The sequence below is a fragment of the Monodon monoceros genome, unplaced genomic scaffold, assembly GCF_005190385.1.
Source record: "Monodon monoceros isolate NGI ecotype Baffin Bay Population unplaced genomic scaffold, NGI_Narwhal_1 Super_Scaffold_19, whole genome shotgun sequence".
Taxonomy (NCBI): domain Eukaryota; kingdom Metazoa; phylum Chordata; class Mammalia; order Artiodactyla; family Monodontidae; genus Monodon; species Monodon monoceros.
In genome coordinates, this window is record NW_021703775.1 from 47,348,412 (window position 1) to 47,369,670 (window position 21,259).

At 36.2% G+C, this 21,259-nt stretch overlaps 1 protein-coding gene across 19 annotated transcripts in view; it reads left to right on the forward strand.

The window, feature by feature from the left end:
• Positions 1-21,259, forward strand: part of NRXN1 (neurexin 1) — a 1,121,986-nt gene that overhangs the window by 937,890 nt on the left and 162,837 nt on the right. For all 19 annotated transcript variants that reach the window (XM_029232577.1, XM_029232579.1, XM_029232585.1 and 16 more), the window contains one exon: positions 9,794-9,965. In XM_029232577.1, coding sequence (XP_029088410.1) covers positions 9,794-9,965 — 172 coding nt within the window. The remainder of the gene's footprint in view (positions 1-9,793; positions 9,966-21,259) is intronic.

Sequence of the window (21,259 nt, forward strand, 5' to 3'; positions counted from 1 at the left end):
CGCGGAGCGACTGGGCCCGTGATCCATGGCTGCTGGGCCTGTGCGTCCAGAGCCTGTGCTCCACAACGGGAGAGGCCACAACAGTGAGAGGCCCGTGTACCGCAAAAAAAAAAAAAAAAAAAAAATCCTCAACAAAATACTAGCAAACAGAATCCAACAAATTAAAAGGATCATACACTGTGATCAAGTGGGATTTATCCCAGGGATGCAAGGATTCTTCAGTATATGCAAATCAATCAATGTGATACACCATATTAACAAATTGAAGAATAAAAACCATATGATAATCTCAATAGATGCAGAAAAAGCTTTTGACTAAATTCAACACCAATTTATGACAAAAGCTCTCCAGAAAGTGGGTATAGAGGGAACCTACCTCAACTTAATAAAGGACATATAGTACAAACCCACAGCAGACATCATTCTCAATGGTGAAAAACTGAAAACATTTCCTCTAAGATCAAGAACAAGACAAGGATGTCCACTCTCACCACGATCATTCAAAATCATTTTGGAAGTCCTAGCTACGGCAGTCAGAGAAGAAAAGGAAATAAAAGGAATACAAATTGGAAAAGAAGAAGTAAAACTGTCACTGTTTGCAGATGACATGATACTATACATAGAGAACCCTAAAGATGCCACCAGAAAACTACTAGAGCTAATCAATGAATTTGGTAAAGTAGCAGGATATAAAATTAGTGCACAGAAATCTCTTGCATTCCTATACACTAATGATGAAAAATCTGAAAGAGAAATTAAGGAAACACTCATATTTACCATTGCAACAAAAAGAATAAAGTACCTAGGAATAAACCTACCTAGGGAGACAAAAGACCTGTATGCAGAAAACAATAAGACACTGATGAAAGAAATTAAAGATGATACCAACAGATGGAGAGATATACCATGTTCTTGGATTGGAAGAATCAATATTGTGAAAATGACTATACTACCCAAAGCAAGCTACAGATTCAGTGCAATCCCTATCAAATTACCAATGGCATTTTTTACCGAAGTAGAACAAAAAAGCTTAAAATTTGTATGGAGACACAAAAGACCCCGAATAGCCAAAGAAGTCTTGAGGGAAAAAAACGGAGCTGGAGGAATCAGACTCCCTGTCCTCAGACTATACTGCAAACCTACAGTAATGGTACTGACCCAAAAACAGAAATATAGATCAATGGAACAGTATAGAAAGCCCAGAGATAAACCCACACACCTATGGTCAACTAATCTATGACAAAGGAGGCAAGGATATACAATGGAGAAAAGACAGTCTTTTCAGTAAGTGGTGCTGGGAGAACTGGACAGCTACGTGTAAAAGAATGAAATTAGAACACCCCCTAACACTATACACAAAAATAAACTCAAAATGGATTAGAGACCTAAATGTAAGAGCGGACACTGTAAAACTCTTAGAGGAAAATCTAGGAGAACACTCTTTGACATAAATCACAGCAAGATCTTTTTTTGATCCACCCCCAAAGTAATGGACATAAAAACAAAAATAAACAAATGGGTCCTAATGAAACTTCAAAGCTTTTGCACAGCAAAGGAAACCATAAACAAGACAACCCTCAGAATGGGAGAAAATATTTCCATACGAATCAACAGACAAAGGATTAATCTCCAAAACATATAAAGAGCTCATGCAGCTCAATATTAAAAAAACAAACAACCCTGTCCAAAAATGGGCAAAAGACCTAAATAGCCATTTCTCTAAAGAAGACATACAGATGGCCAAGAAGCGCATGAAAAGGTGCTCAACATCACTAATTATTAGAGAAATGCAAATCAAAACTTCAAGGAGGTATCACCTCACGCCAGTTAGAATGGGCATCATCAGAAAATCTACAAACAACAAATGCTGGAGAGAGTGTGGAGAAAAGGGAACCCTCTTGCATTGTTGGTGGGAATGTAAATTGATACAGCCACTATGGAGAACAGTTTGGAAGTTCCTTAAAAAACTAAAACTAGAATTACCTTATGACCCAGCAATCCCACTACTGGGCATATACCCAGAGAAAACCATAATTCAAAAAGACACATGTACCCCAATGTTCATTGCAGCACTATTTACAATAGCCAGGTCACGGAAGCAACCTAAATGCCTATCGAGAGATGAATGGATAAAGAAGAAGTGGTACATATATACAATGGAATATTACTCAGCCATAAAAAGGAATGAAATGGGGTCATTTGTAGAGACGTAGATGAATCTAGAGACTGTCATACAGAGTGAAGTAAGTCAGAAAGAGAAAAACAAATATCGTATATTTACACATATATGTGAAACCTAGAAAAATGGTACAGATGAACCGGTTTGCAGGGCAGAAATCGAGACACAGATGTAGAGAACAAATGTATGGACACCAAGGGGGGAAAGCAGCAGGGGTGGTGGTAGTGTTGTGATGAATTGGGAGATTGGGATTGACATATATATACTAATATGTATTAAATGGATAACTAATAAGAACCTGCTGTATTAAAAATAAATAAAATAAAATTCAAAAAAACAATAACAGAGCTCACAGGTGCTGAGTGGCCATTAAGTGTGCTAAGAACTTTATATGCATTATCTCATCAAAAGAAAATTGCAGCATGATGAAAACATTCTGGATTTAAATAGTGGTGATGGGGGCTTCCCTGGTTGAGAATCTGCCTGCCAACGGAGGGGACACGGGTTCGAGCCCTGGTCTGGGAAGATCCGACATGCCACGGAGCAACTGGCCCCGTGAGCCATAACTACTGAGCCTGTGCGTCTGGAGCCCCCGCTCGCCGCAAGTAGAGAAAGCCGTCGCACAGAAACAAAGACCCAACACAGCCAAAAATAAATAAACAAACAAACAAATAAATTTATATAAATAAATAAATAGTGGTGATGGTTGCAGAACCTCATGAATGTTCTAAAACCACTGAAGTGTATACTTTAAAAGGGCAAATTTTATGATAGGTGAATTAGATTTCAACTAAAAAAAGAATGTGTATGTGAAACAGTTTTGGAAAATTACAAATGTAGAGGTAGTCCACAAAGTGCTGTGAAGGATATAATATGGAATAAGTCAGTCTTGTTTCTTACTCTCAAGCTCTTTATAATATGGTTGAGGAGTTAAAACAGGTACATAAGAACTAACACCTAAAACCAGGTGTGAGGGAGGACCGTTGTGAGCTTACAAAGTTTTATTAGACAGTCTGAGGACCAAGAGATGAGTGATGTACCCAGCCTCCAGGAGAGTGATGTCATTGTCAGGATATAGTTTCATGGAATCAAAGGAGCTATATAGCATTCCCAAGAATGGGGATATAATAAAAAAGGTATACTATCCTTAATGAAGATTTGATGAGAAAATGAAAATACTATTTTCTTAGAATGTATGACCCTAAACAAGATGTTTCTAAGGTGGTATCGCCCTAGATCTCAGCCACTTCTAGTTCCTTATTGTGTGGTGCTATGAAATGTAATCAGTTAAAAAGAAAGGTGTACTTTTCAGTAGCCCTACTCTTAACTCCATTCTCTGAGCGTGCCTTGGTTTCAAGATCTTCTGGAACATGGACACAGTTGAAGACATTCTTTTTTACAAAGTCCCTCCAGCTTGGTGAGGTTCCAGTACTGATATTTATCAGCTATATGAGTCGGGGCACATTATTTAAACTCTCTGAGCAGTTGGGAAAAGTAGCACTTAACTTTTAGGTCAGCTGGAAGTTTCAGGTAGATACTTGGTATGTTTTTCAGTTCCTGGTACCTGGTGAGCCCTCTCGTATGTAGGGCCTAGAAAGAGAGACGGGGGACAGAGAGAACATATCTTCTATGTCCCTGGCTATCTTTGGGATCCACTGGCTGTATTACAGCCGTCCAAACGCTAGCCACACAGTCGGAGGCTCCCTGAGAACTTTTGGAACCCTCCCCAACAGTGTTGCTGCCAATCCCTTAACTCTTTTGTGGGTGTGAATATTTGCATGCATGATTTATCTTCTCAATTTGACTGAAAACTTCCTGAAGGGCAGAGAACACACTTTACATGTTTGTATTGTCTACACACTTAGCAAATGCAGAATTCATATTATTCAATTTTTATTTATTAGCTGAATGAATAAAAAGGTATAAATCAGTAGGGAAAGTGGAAGACGGGAGCGGTAACCTCTTGTTTTTGAAATGGTGTGAGGTTTCTTTTGGGGGGAAAGGTTGCGTTTCCAGCTCAGTGCCAGGTTAAAATAACTGGACCCAAACTACTTCTTGACATTATGGCCCATCTAGATTGGTAAACACAATCTCTACCAGCCAGTAGGACCCCTAAGTCATTCATTTGGAAATGTTTTGGGGTTAAATTCGCAATGATCTGAATCAGTGTGTTCTGAGGTGAGAGAACAGGCGGCTCTCTGACTCTGGTGCTCTGCAGTGTCACTTACTCCCGGCAATAGTGACTATAGGCCCCAGAGTCCCCTTCAGCCTTAAAACCTCTGTTTCTTGGTGAGGGTTAGTCTCTGGAAGGGCAAAACATAACACTCAGCCTGACTCCGACTTCAGTTGACAATGTAGACTTGGACCATGAGAGTTGTTCTGTACTCGGCAATGAGCGCGAGCATTGAGTGCATTTGAAGACATCGTCAAGTTTTCTCTAAAGGGGGGCCCTGGAGTATAGAACTGTATCATGTTGCACAAAAGAAGCTTATAGACCATAAACAAGCCTCCTTGCTAATCTACATGCCATCCTGGGTGGCACACTTGTTCACTTGCTTAGTGATACTCTAAGAGTATGATAAATAAATGAACAACAAAAAAAGAAGACAATTTTTCACTTTTTACTGTTTTCCTGGACATAGTTGAGCCAAACGCTTCTTCATAACAACCCCAGAGTAGGGGAAAAGAAGCAGTGGACATATGTGCATGCCGTACACAAGCTAAAGCTTTATATATGTGTATTCTGTTTTATCTGTTTCGAATGCATATAGATTGAAATATATCCGCATCTATAACACACAAACATCCTACTTGAAGTATGCCCAAGATACTGAGTATGCCATTAAATCTTGATCTTTGTTAAAAGAAATATTTTTCCAATGAATATGTGATTGCAGGTGGAATTAAGAGATGCATTAACTATGGTGTCACTTGCTAAAACTTTCAAGTTCCTTTCCGGTGTCATCTTTCATTTTTCCTTTTAACTTGGTCTAATAATATAATCCTTATTCTGAAATGAGCTTTTGTGAAAAAATCAGTAATTACCTTTGTCACTATTTATTTAATGAATCCATGGAAAGACTTCATTAAATTATAAATGCCTCGTTACTGATATTCTCATAATAGATTTTTGAAATTATGGTGTGAGCCAGTTATCTATTTCAAGGAAGACACAAAGTTGAAAAATCAGTACATGTCCAGTGAAATTACTGCTGGTTTTGCTAATGCAATGTCATGAGAATTTGCCAGGGACAGTCACATTTAATCCCAGAGAATAAGAATTTGAAATGAATTCTTTTAAATTGTAATTATCTATTGGCAAGAAAGTTTAGCAGGTTTTGTTTATGTAATTGAAATGACTTGCTATCCTGTCAATATGGGAGGGATGTGTTTTGAGAATATTTACAGTTTCTGAATGGATTTATAAATATTGGTCCTTTAAACATGCTTGATATTAATATTTTATAGTTTATATGCCTTTTTTAATTTATTTGTTTTTAGGGAAAAAAATTGGCCCATTGGCTATTATTTATGCTTAAGTTGTTTTTCAAGGACTTGATGCAGCCTGGGATGGGGTAAATAATGTCTGAGTTAGGGTACAGTCTATTGTCTGAGCCTACTTTGGTGGTATTCAGTTCTGGTCTAGCTGACTCTGGAGTTTGAATCCATGAGATGTTAAAGATGTTGGAAGTTGAAGAATCAACATATGCAGGGAAAGATGGGCATCATTTAAAAGTCAGAAGCTTTCCAAGTATCAGCAATTCTCACTGTTTCTTAATAGTTTGTTTTACTGTGTTGCAAGAAATGAAGCCCTGAGAAATCTGGGCATTTCTTTACCCTAGAAAATAAGCATTTTACATTTCATATTGCAGAAACATTTCCGGATAAGGTAAAAGACTCTTTTTCAGAGTTTGGTGCATTTTGTATCTTTAGCATTGTAATGCGTCTATTCACAGAACTTGAATCTCCTTACTGATTAGAACTCTGCTGAAAATAGCCTACTATAGCCTTCCTATCAGAACAAGTAGGAAACTTGAAGAATTTCTTTCCATCTGTCCTGGGATAAGATGCATGACTGTAATAGAAGAGACAGTGAAACAATCAGCTCTAGAGTAACAGATATCTCCATGTACTTGTTACGGCGAAAGAGCTGATTCCTAGGTTGCAACAGGAATTTAAACCTGTTCTGTCAAATATTTCTTCCTGACCCCAGTAAAGTCTAGGAAATGTCTCAACACTACCTTGGTCATTTTTAGATAATAAAAAAAATCATCTGTTCATGTTTAGACATAAGTAATTTCAGCTTACTCCTTTGTAATAATAAATACAACTTCAGTTAAAGCCAGTCCCTTACCCCTTTACCCCTGCTTGGGCTGCCTTAGATCTGCCACTTGCACTGGGTGAGGGAGCAGGGTTGTTTATCCTCTTGTTTACACGATGTTTACTCTTCTTCTCCTTGACTCCTCCAGGGATGAAGCAGGAGAAGAGGAGATAAGGGGCAGAAATGATCTTACTTGGCTAATACAATAGTAACTGTCTAGCTGTGCTTAGCCCATGCTTAAGATTGACACTGAGGGGCACTCTTGGGGGGCATTTTGGTGGGCTTTTTTTGGTTCTCTTAACCACATCCTTCAGATGGTCATTTAGGATTTCCGCCTCAGTCCCTGGGCACCCATCACTGCAACTCCAGGTTCTTTCTCTTGAGTTGTCTTAACTACTCACCACCTCTCTCCCCAGGGGACCTCTTGGGTAGAATACAACATAATTCAGTGCTGGCTCTCTAACCCATGGTCCATGTATAATGCTCACATGTTCCTTCTAACAAACTAATGTACAGGTGAGCCCTGGTGCAGTAATAACTTCTTGCTCTGCCATCAGAGCATCAGCCAGTCTCAGTCTCTCCCCTTGAAGGTTTGTCAGGCAAGCGTCAAATCCCAGGCAAGGGCAACTGGGGTTGCTGAGTACCCCAACAACTGCCCCAAGTTCCAGGAGACAAGTATCAAACTTTCTGAGGTGTTCCATTAAAGTCCCTTTCCTGTGCACCCCTAAGATAAGGGAAAAGTAACCTTCTACCTTGGCGGTACGTGCAAATCACATCACATTCAAAAATCCTCTTCTAATTATCAATCGCTTCTTGGTCTTTCTTGCCTCTTTAATAAGGGCTGCAAATAGGTTATTAATTCAGGGTCTCAAAGCAGTTTTCAGTGCTCTTCTTTGCAAGTCTGGCTTAGGCAATCTTGTACCTCATTTTGTAAAATGGAAGTAGAAATCTGTGTTTGTTTGTTTGCTTTTTACTTATTGGTATCTCAGGATTGCAGCTGAAACTGAGACAAAAAGAGTCCATTTTAGCATCCTATTATGTCCACATATCAGTTGCTTACTATCCTCTATAAAATTATTTTAAGCACGCATTGATTGATACAATCTGCAAAGCATAATAAGAGGCTCCGTGGTGCTAACCAGAAAGATGAAACAGGTAACAAAGAACAACCAGATTTACCAAATCTGCTAACTGCAGCTAGAGGATGACCCAATATTACTAAAATTCAGCCTAGTGTAATGAGTGGGAACTCAACCTCTGGAGCCCGACTGGCTGGGTTTGAATCACAGCTTTTCTGTTTCTAGCTGCATGACCTTAGCCAAGTTACTTAGTCACTCTGCTTCAGTTTCCTCATATGTCAAATGCAGATAAAATAGTACCTCTTCCCTGGGGCTGTTAGGAGAAATACCAGAGTTAGTATTTGTAAAGTGCTTAGAACGCTATAGAAGTGTTGTTTAAATAAAGATAATAAACCTCTTAAATAAGATTCTTAAAAAATTTCCTGTGGAGTTATATCACATATGTGTTAAAATATAAATATGCCATGTTAAATATTTTACTGAAAATGAGCAAATTGGAATTCTACCAAAGTGAAAAAATAATGAGTGCTTGCACCAAAGACCTATGCTAAAAAGATGTCTAAAAATGTCTTTATAGGCCCTTGGATAAGAGGTTAGTGTTTATTGGAATCCTGTTGTTTAGTTGTCATCTGAATCAATCTACCAAAAACCGAAATGCCTTACAATGGCATATATTTAAAAATAAGGATCTTGAGAAATATGGTAGAAAATAAAAATAAGCCCAGGGGAAAACAGTATAGCAGGGGTCTATGCAGCTTGTAAAATTTCCCTACTCACTTTGACTCTGAGTTTCCTAATAACCAGTCAGAAAGGAAATGTGATTTCAAGTCATATTGTTCATCAAGCCCAAAACAAATCAAAACACAAAAAAATAAAAACCATACTAACCTGTTATAAGAAAGAGATCTTTTATGGGCACTAAGAACCAGGAAGAAGAAATATAGAAGGGGACAGTGACAAGATCAGTGTCCCAAACAACATCTTCAAATACTTCCCTTCAATTAATGCAGTGTTATACAAGATTTTTTTCTTTTACAATAACCCTCAGTGTAAACTCATGCCATGCTCTTGCTGCTTAGTTCAATGATGAGAATCCAGCAAGAGGTCAAGAGGATGTGGTCCAAATCTTCTGGTTTCTGAGATTCTGATTTTAAATTTCTGCAGGAATGGATGGACTATATGTCCTTTATATCCCTTTTCCCCCCATGTCGTTCCTCTCAACTGAGGTTTGATAAAAGGTGAGCTGCAGACAGTTTGAGGTTATGTACTCTGACAAGGGCCCACAGTGCAAGTATTCTGTGCTAATGATTAAGGGCAAAGCCACATGCTTTAAACACCAGCTGAACTTATGGTAGAGTTGGCAGCCCTGCTGCTAGAGAAGGCTTCTCAAAGCCAGAGGGCATAAGCACATGTTTCTCTTTGCTGCCTTGTATTATGAAATTATAAAGTTAACAGCCACAAGCTTTGCACTTAGAATGTTGCTTTGCATAATTCAGAGAGGTAGTTACTTTTAGATACCCGTATCTTAACTCCGTCTTAGCTTAGGTGTAAATGAAGAATGAGGGAACTGAATTCTAACTCTAGCACGCCTCTATTTAGTTATATGACCTTGAACAACTCATTGCACCTTCCTGTGTCGTAGTTTCATTATCTGCAAAATGAGGAAAGTTCAGTGAATTTCAGATTCTTAGCATCTGATGTTTTCGTGTGTGAATAATGATTGTACTCATTAAATGCCTGTCTGTGTGCCCATACCCTGTAGAGGGATTTTCTATATTGTGAGCTTCTGTCCACTTTGTATTTAGAAATAGACTTCATTGCTCCGATTTCACCAGTTATTAAAAGGGAGAATTTTAAGCCTCATTTTTCTTGTGAAACGGAAGGCGTGGATTAAAGGAGCTATGTTAAAGAACATGAAAGTATATCCTTTAGCACAGGCAGCTGTGTGCCTTGTCTGTGGCAGCCTCTGGGAAGAAGGCAGCTCAATTCTCTTGAAAGCGTGTCTTTTGGAATATCAATTATCCATGAAAGAGAAGCTTCGTATTTATCCAAATGTCAAGAACCTTGCCGGAGCTTTTCAGAAGTAAAATCGGAGGAAAGCAGCTGTTGTTCTGAAGCGTGTTTTTGAGCAATACCCTGTATGTAGTTCTTATTAAATGATGATGAATCAGCACAACTTCATATAACTCTTTTTACTCCCCTCCTCCCTTCCAGCATCAAGGAAAAATCGGAGTTAAATTTAATGTTGGGACAGATGACATCGCCATCGAAGAGTCCAATGCAATCATTAACGATGGGAAATACCATGTAGTCCGTTTCACGAGGAGTGGTGGCAATGCCACGTTACAGGTGGACAGCTGGCCAGTGATTGAGCGCTACCCTGCAGGTAAGCCAGTGAATGTGTATCGGGGGAAGATTTTATGAAAAACAAACTGGAAAACGAAGCATTGTTTTCGTCCGTTTCACCCAATTTTGGGTTTTCGGAGAAACCGTCAAGTATTTATCAGATTTTAGAGTCATGTGAATGTAATGCTGTCCTAAACTGTTCTTGATACAGTGTACAAATGGCATTTTATAGGAGAACTCGAAGGCACACGTTATCGTTTGCAAAATTCGGGACATCAGTGAAACCAGAAAAATGCACACATAAAAGGCACAACATGTCAAAGTTCTTTGTTAACTGGATTCTTGCATTTGAACAAAGGAAAGGCTTTGTCAAAAGTAACAAAGTTAAAATTTAAACCTGAGAGAGGGAATATCACACCATTTTTCTCTGAAAGAAAATAGGAGGAGAGTTCCTTTGATGGTGGTACATAGCTGAAACTCATGAAAGCTGCAGGAGGACGATGGGACAAACAGAGAAATAGTAAAGGAACTATATATAGTACCATAAAACAGCAGTTATAAGAACATGTAAGTAAATGAAATTTGTTTTCACTGTCATATAACCATGGGGTTTCGCAAAGATTCTGTGACACTAGTAGTATTAGTCATTTCAAGTCTATAAAATGTATGCCAAGCTATTACTGATAAAATAAAAATTATCCTGTTCATCATTAATGAGTTTTGTCAGTACTGTTATTGAAACAAAGGCAGTAGATTAGAAACTTAAACCAGTGTTACTTGTGATTGCATATATTCTCAATTTTTAAAATCCTATTTTAAAGTAAAATCCAAATTAAAAGTCCAAAGGTATTTTACTGAAATTATTATCCTTTCCATATTTTAGTACAAAAGAGGTTACTAAAAACATCAGTCTCATTTATCTGTGTATAGAAAGATAAAGAAAAATTAGTATAAAGAAAGATTATAAAAAGAAATTTTTATTTTGCACAATAAAAATGATTACCAAAATTTATATATAAATTTCTCTATTACAGTATTTGTTTCTTGAAAGAAATATTTCGAGGAAGTAACTAACTTACTAAATAAAGATCAATTTTTTTAGTACTACTTATGCACAATTATGGAATGAAATGTCTGTGATACCCTTTTGGACCTTTTATAATTCACAGCATCTACATCTTCAAGCCACATTTCAAACCTTTTCTATAAATCTGGTGCTTTACAAGTATTTGCTGAATTAAATGTAATAAAAAAAATACCCTGCTCTATGACAAAATTCAGAAGCAAGCACGTTGATAATATGCCCAGTGCCTTTTATAATACTGGCAAATGGTAGACACTCAATAAATATTTGCTGAATTGATGTCCTTGGAATTATCCCGGTTTTAAACTACAATTACAAGAATGCACACCTTCTGTTACCAACTTTAATAAGACTAAGGAATGGAAGATCTGGAAAGAAAGTAACTCAAATATGTATACAGTGCTGCATAGCCCCTGCTAATCCCTTATTGCATGTACTGAATCCTAGTAGAAATGTAATTTTTATGATAAATGCAGCCTTAGTGAAACAACAGAAACGTAAACTGGTGAATTTCCTAAAATCCAAATTAATCAATACCTATTTACTGAGAGGAAGTCATTGCACTGGACACCACTGAAGATATAAAGTAGGATGAGATCTAGACTCTGCTCCTGGGGTGTTGTCATCCGTGAACGGTGAACCTGACCGTGTAAAATGATAAATCCTGTTACTATTACAGTGTGGCAGTTGCCTCTTGAAGCCTAGCTTTGTTTCACCAGTTAATTCTTTAAAATTATCTTAGTTGAGTAACTTTTCACTCTTATACTTCCAAACTAGTATCTTTAAGTGCCCTATTCTAGAGAATGTTAATGGTGACTTATGAGAGGAGAGAGGAAGTCCCACTCTCAAGTTAGTTTGGGAAATTCTGGGTTAACTAAGTTAAAAATATCTATGCTTGTATTTTGTTATATTAATACCATAATGAATCTCTAGAAGAGAAATATAGTATGCATTTCCCAAGCATAGATAATCAGAACCTCGTTTTCTAATGCACTAATGCGCTTGGATAAATATTTTATGTTTTTAAAATTTTCTATACTTCACTATTTTAATATATTTTATCTGACTAACAACCCTTTACCTGTGCACATACCAGATACTATATTCTAGGCATACTCCAAAAAAGACATGATCCCTGTCTTTTTGTGGTATGCTAATGTCCAATTTGAATGTCAGTAGCTGAGATTGGAGCAGTGTTAATTAACTAAGTCAACACACATTTCTATATTTTTTTCTAGACTAATAGTTGTTTAACACATATGATGTCTTATGTACCAATTAAATGGATGCTCAGTATACGAAACAATATAAAATATATTTAAAAATCAGAAGCTGGCAAAATCATGATAATTAAGGAACGACTCTTCAGCAATACTCAATTTAGATGCCACCTTTTATATTTAGTCAGAGATTCTAAGTGTCCTTTCACCAAAAAGTATTTTCAATGTTATTAATAAATCAAAAGTGAGCAAAGTTGCAGTTATTCTGAAGGATACAAGCAAGGGTAAAACACAGAATCTGCCCTTGAGAAAATTAGAACAGCTGTGAGGGATTTCGATATATACATATAAAAAGTTAACGATCAATGTGTAAAGAACTCAGGGGAGTCACCATGGTTGTCATCAAGCATTTTATTACTCATCTGCTCTGTGAGCATTTCAGCATGATGTTGAGGTAGGAAATAAGCCATGAAAATTTCAAATACCTTTTTCTCTCAGAGCTTCATCTGCTACGATGCCATGAAGACTGAATACAAATTTACAAGTATGCGTCATCTAGATTAAAGTTTTTAGAACAAAGTGATCTTATGTATGAGCTCAATAGAAATGTCTAGCATATCTCTTTTATATTGGTTTGTGGTATGACTATTTTTATTTTAAAAGTTTTTTTTTTTTTTTTTTTTGGTTATTATTCATTAGAAAAACAGATGGACTAATGCTTTTACCACTAAATCCTGTAATCAGGAAAGTGGAAACCAACAGACTATATTTGGTTCCTTTTTAAGTGCCTGCACTGCAAAATATAGGTAATAGGGATGGAAATTAGTAATTAAGTATAGCACTTAACCTTCCATTGTAGGACTTTGTGGTAAGTGCTTTTATATGAAGCAATTCATCTGGTAGCAACACTATACCTTTAATGAAAATTACCTAAACCATTGACCAGTGGTATTAGCCTGTAATTGTCTGGAAGGCTTTCATAGAGAAACTAATTAGTAGAGGTAGATTTTATGCTCTTCTGGAGTGTATGAAATATTCTCATAACTCAACAGTTCACATGTTAGAATAAATATTGAATTTTCTGAATAGCAGACCCAGTTTTCATTATTTTCTGTGCATGGAGCAAAGTATAGAAATAATATTTTGCAAACCATTTAAAGTCGAGAAAGCCATTTCTTGGTGCTTATCAGTTAAAGCTCTAGAATATAATGCATCATGAATCCCTGATTTGCTCCTAATTACAGTTACAGAAAATTACAAAATTTTCTTTCTCAACAAACATAGACTTCGTCTTCTCATGATGTTAATCCACAAAAGCTAACATTATTTTACTAGCCCAGACTAAAGATTTCTCCAGATAAACCACAGTTACCTTCGAAGATAAACCATTGACTTCATTTGTCTACCACAGAATGCCAAAAAGATGTTATTTATTCTGTACAGGGTCAAATATTCATTTTATTCCTGTCAAGTTAATACATCAAATCAACAAATATATACTATATTAAGGGAACTTCCTAGGCTTACCATCTTGTTACAGAGATACGTAAAAAATGTTCAAGATTAAAAATATACTATGTGGGAAAATACAAGTGTTATCATATCATATTCAGCTAATTTCTGAATAAGAAAAATAAAAAGGGGAAATTGGTTCCAAGGAAGACAAGCCATTTTGGAGTGAGTAGTCTAGCAAGACTACAAAAAATATAGGAAATTTGATTTGGGTCTTGAAAGGCTAGATTACATTTTAATGGGATTAGCAGGAAGAGGTAGAGACAGAAAATAATTAGGAAGCTTTAAAAAGCCCAGGTATCAAAAGATAAAGGCCTAAGATAAGGTGTGAGGGTGTGAGAAAATAAAGAGGTTGAATACAAAATACATTAGAAGACCTAGTGAACAACTGAGTAAAAGGAGAGTCATTTCTACTTTTTAGTTCCCCTCTCTCTCTCTCTCTCAATGTAACCATTGATTATTCAATGCTTTGATGCTGCAGTGGGGCCACTAGACTGCATTAAGTAACAATGAAATGGAAACCTGTGATAGGAATAAGTAGGGAAGTCAGAGATATAGTTGCTGTTTACTAAGAGTTTAGTCTATCTGGGAGGCAAAGAAGGATTTTGAAAACCTACCAATGTCACATAAAACGGATTAGCTTCAAAGTTAGTAGTACAGGGTTTAGTTGCTATTAGAGTTTAAAGAAAAGAGAAAATGGCGATCTGGAGTGTTGTAACGAAGCAGATAGCTTAGGGATGGAAGATTTGAAAGAAAGAGGAATAACTCAAGGAAAATCTTCATGGAGAGGGTGTAAATGCTTTTTGCATGACCATTCAGTTTGGCTCAAAGATCTTATGGGTATTATCTGTAAATCTTGACTTTGTTTTCACCTTCAAAGGCTTCAAATATTTCAGGGCTCAGGGAAAGTCATATTGATGATTTCCCTTTAAATTCTACACACTTAGTTTAGATTAATTGATTGATTTTTAGTTCAAGTCATTAATTATGTTCAAGTCATTAATTATTATGTATTTAAGCCACTCCATCATTGAAAGTTTCCTATATGGTACTAAAGTATCCATTGGTTTGAGGATTTTTATATTTTTATTTCTTTTTAACTGAATTTTTACTATGTGGATGGTATAATTGAGAAAATCTACCTCATTTATAATCATAGAATTTGAAGGAGGAAAGGAACTTCAAAGATCGTCTCTACCAGCTTCTTCATTTTTCAGACAATAAAATGGAATCTTGGGGCTTCCCTGGTGGCACAGTGGTTGAGAGTCCGCCTGCCGATGCAGGGGACACGGGCTCATGCCCCGGTCTGGGAAGATCCCACATGCCGCGGAGCGGCTGGGCCCGTGAGCCATGGCCGCTGAGCCTGTGCGTCCGGAGGCTGTGCTCCGCAATGGGAGAGGCCACGATGGTGAGAGGCCCGTGTACCACAAAAAAAAAAAAAAAAAAAAAGGAATCTTGGAGAGGCTAATGGATTTGATCAGGATCACTATGCTCGTTAGTGGCAGTGCCAAAACTACACTTGGAAACTCCTATCTACTGGCTCTGTGTGCTTTTCTTTATACTGTCTAGGAGACAAAAAACAAACAGAAGAGAGATCATTAGATGTATCCTTCAACATAGCAAGGTATATTCTTCATAACTAAACATTATGATTTACATGGTCAGGCGTAACTGTCTATATTAGTCCATGTCACAGCCTACTGCTTCTACTGACCCACACAGACACACATACACACGAAACTATCGTATGAGTGTTAAAAAATAGTAACACGTGGAATAAAAATAAGTTTCTTACAAAAACCATAGTTTTTGTTATCACTAAATTTTTGAATAGTATTACTTATTAGTAGGCACTGATTATTTTTTAACCTCACTTTAAAAACTTTATTAGCAAATTAAGGAAACCATTATGAATCATACTGTTTTACTGTTCCTGCAGCAGTCAAACTTTAGGTTGACATGATTTCAAACTTTATATATTTACTAATTTATATTTATTTCTCAGTGACATCACTTGAAACTTAGTTGATTTCAGTAGCTAGAAGAGGAATGGTTGGTTCTTTAGACAATTCAAGTATAAGAATTCTTAAGTATTATTTGGGAGAAAAACTGTATCTTAATAGAAGACTTGCCCCTGTCTTGGTTAAATGTAGAGATATGGGAAGAGTGTGACTGAATTTTGTTTCCCTCCTACAGAGTAAGGCAGTGAAAATCTAACTCACTTATGGAAACTGATAAACCATATAGAAGATGTGAGTCATTCTTTAAATACACTATAAGTTTGGGGTAGGCTCCAACAGAAGACATGATTATCAGGACTTGGCACATAATAAATAATTAAGAAATAATTGTTGAATAAATCCCATTTCCTCATTTAACTTCAATGTCAAAGCATTGTCTTTTGCTCATTTTTTTTTTTTCTTTTTGCGGTACGCGGGCCTCTCACTGTTGTGGCCTCTCCTGTTGCGGAGCACAGGCTCCAGACGCGCAGGCTCAGCGGCCACGACTCACGGGCCCAGCCGCTCCGCGGCATGTGGGATCCTCCCGGACCGGGGCACGAACCCGTGTCCCCTGCATCGGCAGGCGGACTCTCAACCACTGCGCCCCCAGGGAAGCCCTTGCTCATGTTTTTTAGCCAAAACATACATAGGTGCATGGATAAATATTTATGTGAATATATAAATGTTTGGCTTTCTATTTGATATAGTTAACTGTTTACTAATCCAAATTATCCAAAGTAAAGCTTCATACTGTGAGAAATCTGAAACTTCAAATACTATAGCTTTATTAGAATTAGTGACTAAAACTCTGACTTTTTCCATTTTAATTATCTTCTTTCACGGTGTTCAGTTTTTCTGAGACTTTGGGGGCTTTTCTTAATGATGAAGCATAGTGAACTTTTTATTGAGCAGTATATTAAATACATCTACCTAAAATGCTTAGCTTCAGAGAAATTGTATCCAGGGAGATGGAAAGAAATGATATATTCTCAGACTTCTCACTTGTTCTAATATACTCTCAGTGACCTGCATTTTTTTCTTTTTTAATATCAAAGCGTGCTTACGGTTATTGTAACACAACCATATTAGGATTTTTAATTTTCTGATAAAAGAAAGAGAAAGGTTCTCTCATGGTTTGATGGGCATCATTTAGACTACACAGTCTGGCAAACATAGATAATACAAACATATATAAATGGCAGCCCTTCTTCATGGTTTCCAGAAGATTCCCCCTTTATCTTGTTCCCCGTCATTGTTTCCAAATTACAATTTGTTTAGAGATTTAAATTTGTATCATAATAAAGGGAGGTGTTGATTTCACTCCAGAAAAATACTTGGGTTAAACAGAGAATGGCATTATCATAAATTTTAAGTGAAGGTAACCGAAAACGTTGACTGAGGAATTGGGTTCAAGGACTCTTCTTCAAAAGTACTGATCATCAGGATAATGAATCTACCTACTAGTTAAAAACAATGAATCACTTATGTCAGATACAAAAAAAAAATAGTTGCCACTATTAGTGAAAATTTAGTTTTTAGGAGTTGAGATAGAAATAGGTTTTCAGAAATAGGTAAAGGCTAAAAGTCAGAGAAATTACATTTTTAAGGATATTAGGCTTTCAGGAAACTTGCAGGTGTTCGGTTGATTTTGTAGAGATTTATAGTTTTGTGACAATGCTTTTATAATTTGATTATTATCCAAAAGTATCTTTATGGTAACATAGTTTATAATTACCTGAGTTCAATGGGAGATCAGCCATGTTCCCAACTTAATGATGGACCCTTCTTTTAATTTTTTCTCAAACACTCTGATTCCTATTTTATCAAGAGGTTTTATTAAATTGCCCAGGAATATTTATATATTTTCATGATAAATACTGATAATAACTAGTATTTTTATGTGTGATTAAACAGTTTTTTAAAAATTCTACTATTTGCTTTTTTTCCTCTCAACTGTTAATGTGAGCATTTGAGTACCACCTATGAGTAAGCCTCGTACTTTTCATACTATTTCCCTTTGTCTGCTGTCTACCCACTTTTCTTATCTTGTTAGCTCAGGAATTAGTTGGTAATAAATGTCATTTTTCTCCTAGTAAACAATGACAGTTTGTTCAAGAGGTAGCAGAATAGCAAAAAGGTAAAAATTTCATACACTAATGTTGAAGTTCTATATGAAGTACAAAAATTAGGTAACTATCTGTAGTTTTAGATTAATCTAGATCAATTTTTCTTAACTTCCTTTGAATCTCTGCCTCTATAAGAATCTGATAAATAGGGCATCTTATCTTTAGAAAAATACACAGATATCTGCATGCATACTCAGTGATGCATATGATTTTTAGGGGTTGTGCCTCAACATCCTTATGGACCATTAACCTCTGAATTAGAATGCAGAACCTTTGCTCTGAGTGATCTTAAGGAGGTCTAGAATTCAGAGGAAAAAATAAAGTCTATTTAATGAACATATGAGGAGAAACTTCCTCCTACCCAAATGAAGCAAGCTTCCAATGAAATGTAACTGCCCTTTATTAACCTTCTAATAATAATAACCTTCTAACCACTGGTGTTGCCCTGGATGTAGCCTCTGCTAGTTCAGATAAAATTCTTTTTCTTTAACAGAACAAGCCCAACTTTTGTACTTACAATTTAGAAAAATTGTTCTCTCAAATATGATTACAAGAATGTCATAATCCTTCCAATAAATGGATTTTGACCACTGATACTGTGCTTGCTATAATTCTAACGTTGGTGCATTGCATAATAAATATGCTTAAAGTCAAAGTGCGTGATTTGAGGGGTCTCATTTGGATAGATCTATTGGTAAGTCATCTGAGGATTATGAAGTGTGATGGTGAAATAACAGTGTCCAATGCAGTCAAGACAAAAATTACTATTAATCTGACACCTTTGGAAAGGATTACTTTTTATTATTATGAGGGCAAGGTAATAAAGCCTTTTGCATGTATAGAGGAAACTTTAGAACTCATGGAGAAGGATAGTTTATCTCTTTTTCTCTCTGTACTAGATAATTTTTCACCTTTTTCGCCCCATCACATTCTTAATCTTAATAATAGTTTATTCTCTTATATATGTACTTAATTCATTCCAAGAGAACACTGACAAGCCATGCCTTCCTTTCCATGAAAATTAGATCCTTAACATAAAAAATGTTACAACTAATTAAGTTAGGAAAATATATATTCACGGTTCTGTATTATGAATGAACTACCTCAAATGTGACAAACAAAGGCATTTTTGGCACTATCCAAAGTTCTCAATTTAAAAAAATAAAAATCCATCTAGGGCAAGGATTGGCAAACTTTTACTGTAAAAAGCCAGGTAGTAGATATCTGGCTTTTGCGGGCCACATGATCTTTGTCACAATTACTCAGCTTCACCACTATAGGTCAAAAGCAGCAATAGATAATAAGTAAATGAATGGGTGTGGTTATGTTCCAATAAATCTTTATAAAAGTAGATAGAGGGACACATTTGACCTGTTGGCCACAGTTTATTGACCCCTGATATAAAGGCATGACAGAAGGACACAGAAACCAATCTGAAAGAGCTCCTACTAGCCAGAAGGAGCTATTTGAGCAACAAAATATAGTATTGGATTATAACCCAAATAGTGAAATAACTATCTGTGAGCACATACTGATATTAAGTGATTGAATAGACAGATAGATAGATATGTGTGGGAGTGGGCACCGCTCTTTCTTACAGAAGAACTCCAGTACCAAATGTAGAAGGGTGATGGAAGTCGAAATTCAACATTAGAACTTCAAAGTAATAATCGTTGAAGGCAAGATTCACCAATAGATGCTAAAATTAATGGGTAGAAGTTTGAGTAGAGGCTAGTAATTTATGTAATCTAAAAGTGTCTCCTGCAAGGGGAAAATAGAAACTTTCCACAGAGAAACTCAGCAGGCCACCTTAGCTAAGTGGTTGAGTTAAACATCACGAGTAATAAGAAATATGGACCTCATGCACCTCCTGATATGATGTGCTGAGAGAGGCACTTTATTTCTCTGGTATTCTTTGTATTCTCAATTAAAATTCGTGACCTCAGTCTAATCATGACAAATATGATGTGGGAATCTGGACTGGATCCTGGAACACAAAAAGGACATTAGTTAAAAACTGGTAAAACCTAATAAAGTCTTTACATTAGTTAATAGTGTACTAACAACATCAATTTCTTAGTTTTGGTAATTGTCCAATGGTTATTTAAGATGTTAACAGTAGGTTAGGCTAGATGTAAGTTATGTAGAACTCTCATTACTATCTTTTACAACTTTTCTTTAACTTAATATTTTTTAATAAAAATTTTTTTAATGATTTTCATTTAAAAATACCTTTTATTCAATTCTGTGTATTATAACATTACTCCAGAAAAAAAGATTTTAAACCACAAAACTTCATGTCTTTGTAAAACTAAGTTAGATATAATTGTTGTGACTAAATTGTATATTAACATGTTCATATGGTTATTAGGAAAGTACATTTATTCCTAAGGGATATTAACCTAATTTCTGTAATAATCCAAAGTTGTAACCTAATCTAATATTTTAGTTTTTAATTAAGACAGAATGATATAATAAATGTGAAAACCTTTTGAAGTATGAAGCTTTTAAATAGGCCATATATTAAAATTTAAATTATGATGAATATTTTGTGTCAGATTTAGCCCCATGGGTTGACTATTTCTCAAAGAAAGACTTTCATCTTAAACATTTAAAAGTCTGTTTTGGTTTTAGCCTTATGAGTTTTACTGCATTAGAAAGCATCTAAGGTTCCAACCCCCATCCTGGAAATTTGAGACTAACTTTCCTCATGTTAAGTATTATTGAAGAAATTTGTCATCTTGAGCATATTATCTATACTGGTGGCCTGAACATTTAAAATGACTGTTGAGAACCCAAAAAAGAAGATACCTAACATAAGTCTGTCTAGATATTACCATATGTATTTCCAATGAAGCAATGAAGTATTTTAGCTAGATACGTGAGATATAAAACTGGACAGAGTAGAAGGACATTTAGCTTCATTTTTCTACGCAGTGTCAACTAATTGGTAGCACGCCATAATAATTTTTCAGGGTCACATTTGCTGGAGCATTTTAGAAGTCCACGTGGAGTCTTCAGTTTTCTCATTTATTATTTTTATTGCTCAGTTCGGCAGAGGAGTTGGATGAGGGTGTATTTTCTGGTTAGAGGAGAAACAAATAGAAACGTTTTAAAATGCAAAGGTTTGCTTTGCAGAAAAGAGGGGCGGGATGGTGGCGATCACAGTAAGAAACAGACCTGAGGATAATTAGATGAGGCTTGTGCTTTATGGAAGTGAAGTTCAAATAGAAGATTAAATCCATCACATTGACTCAATAAGGAAAATGGTGTCGCTCAAGGATTGGGGTGAAGAGGTAAAGAGAACTCACCCCAAATCCCAGGTGTTCACAGAGCTTATTTCGATTCCTGGCTTTGGTAGGATCTAGAATCAGCAACAGTGAGTTAGGCAT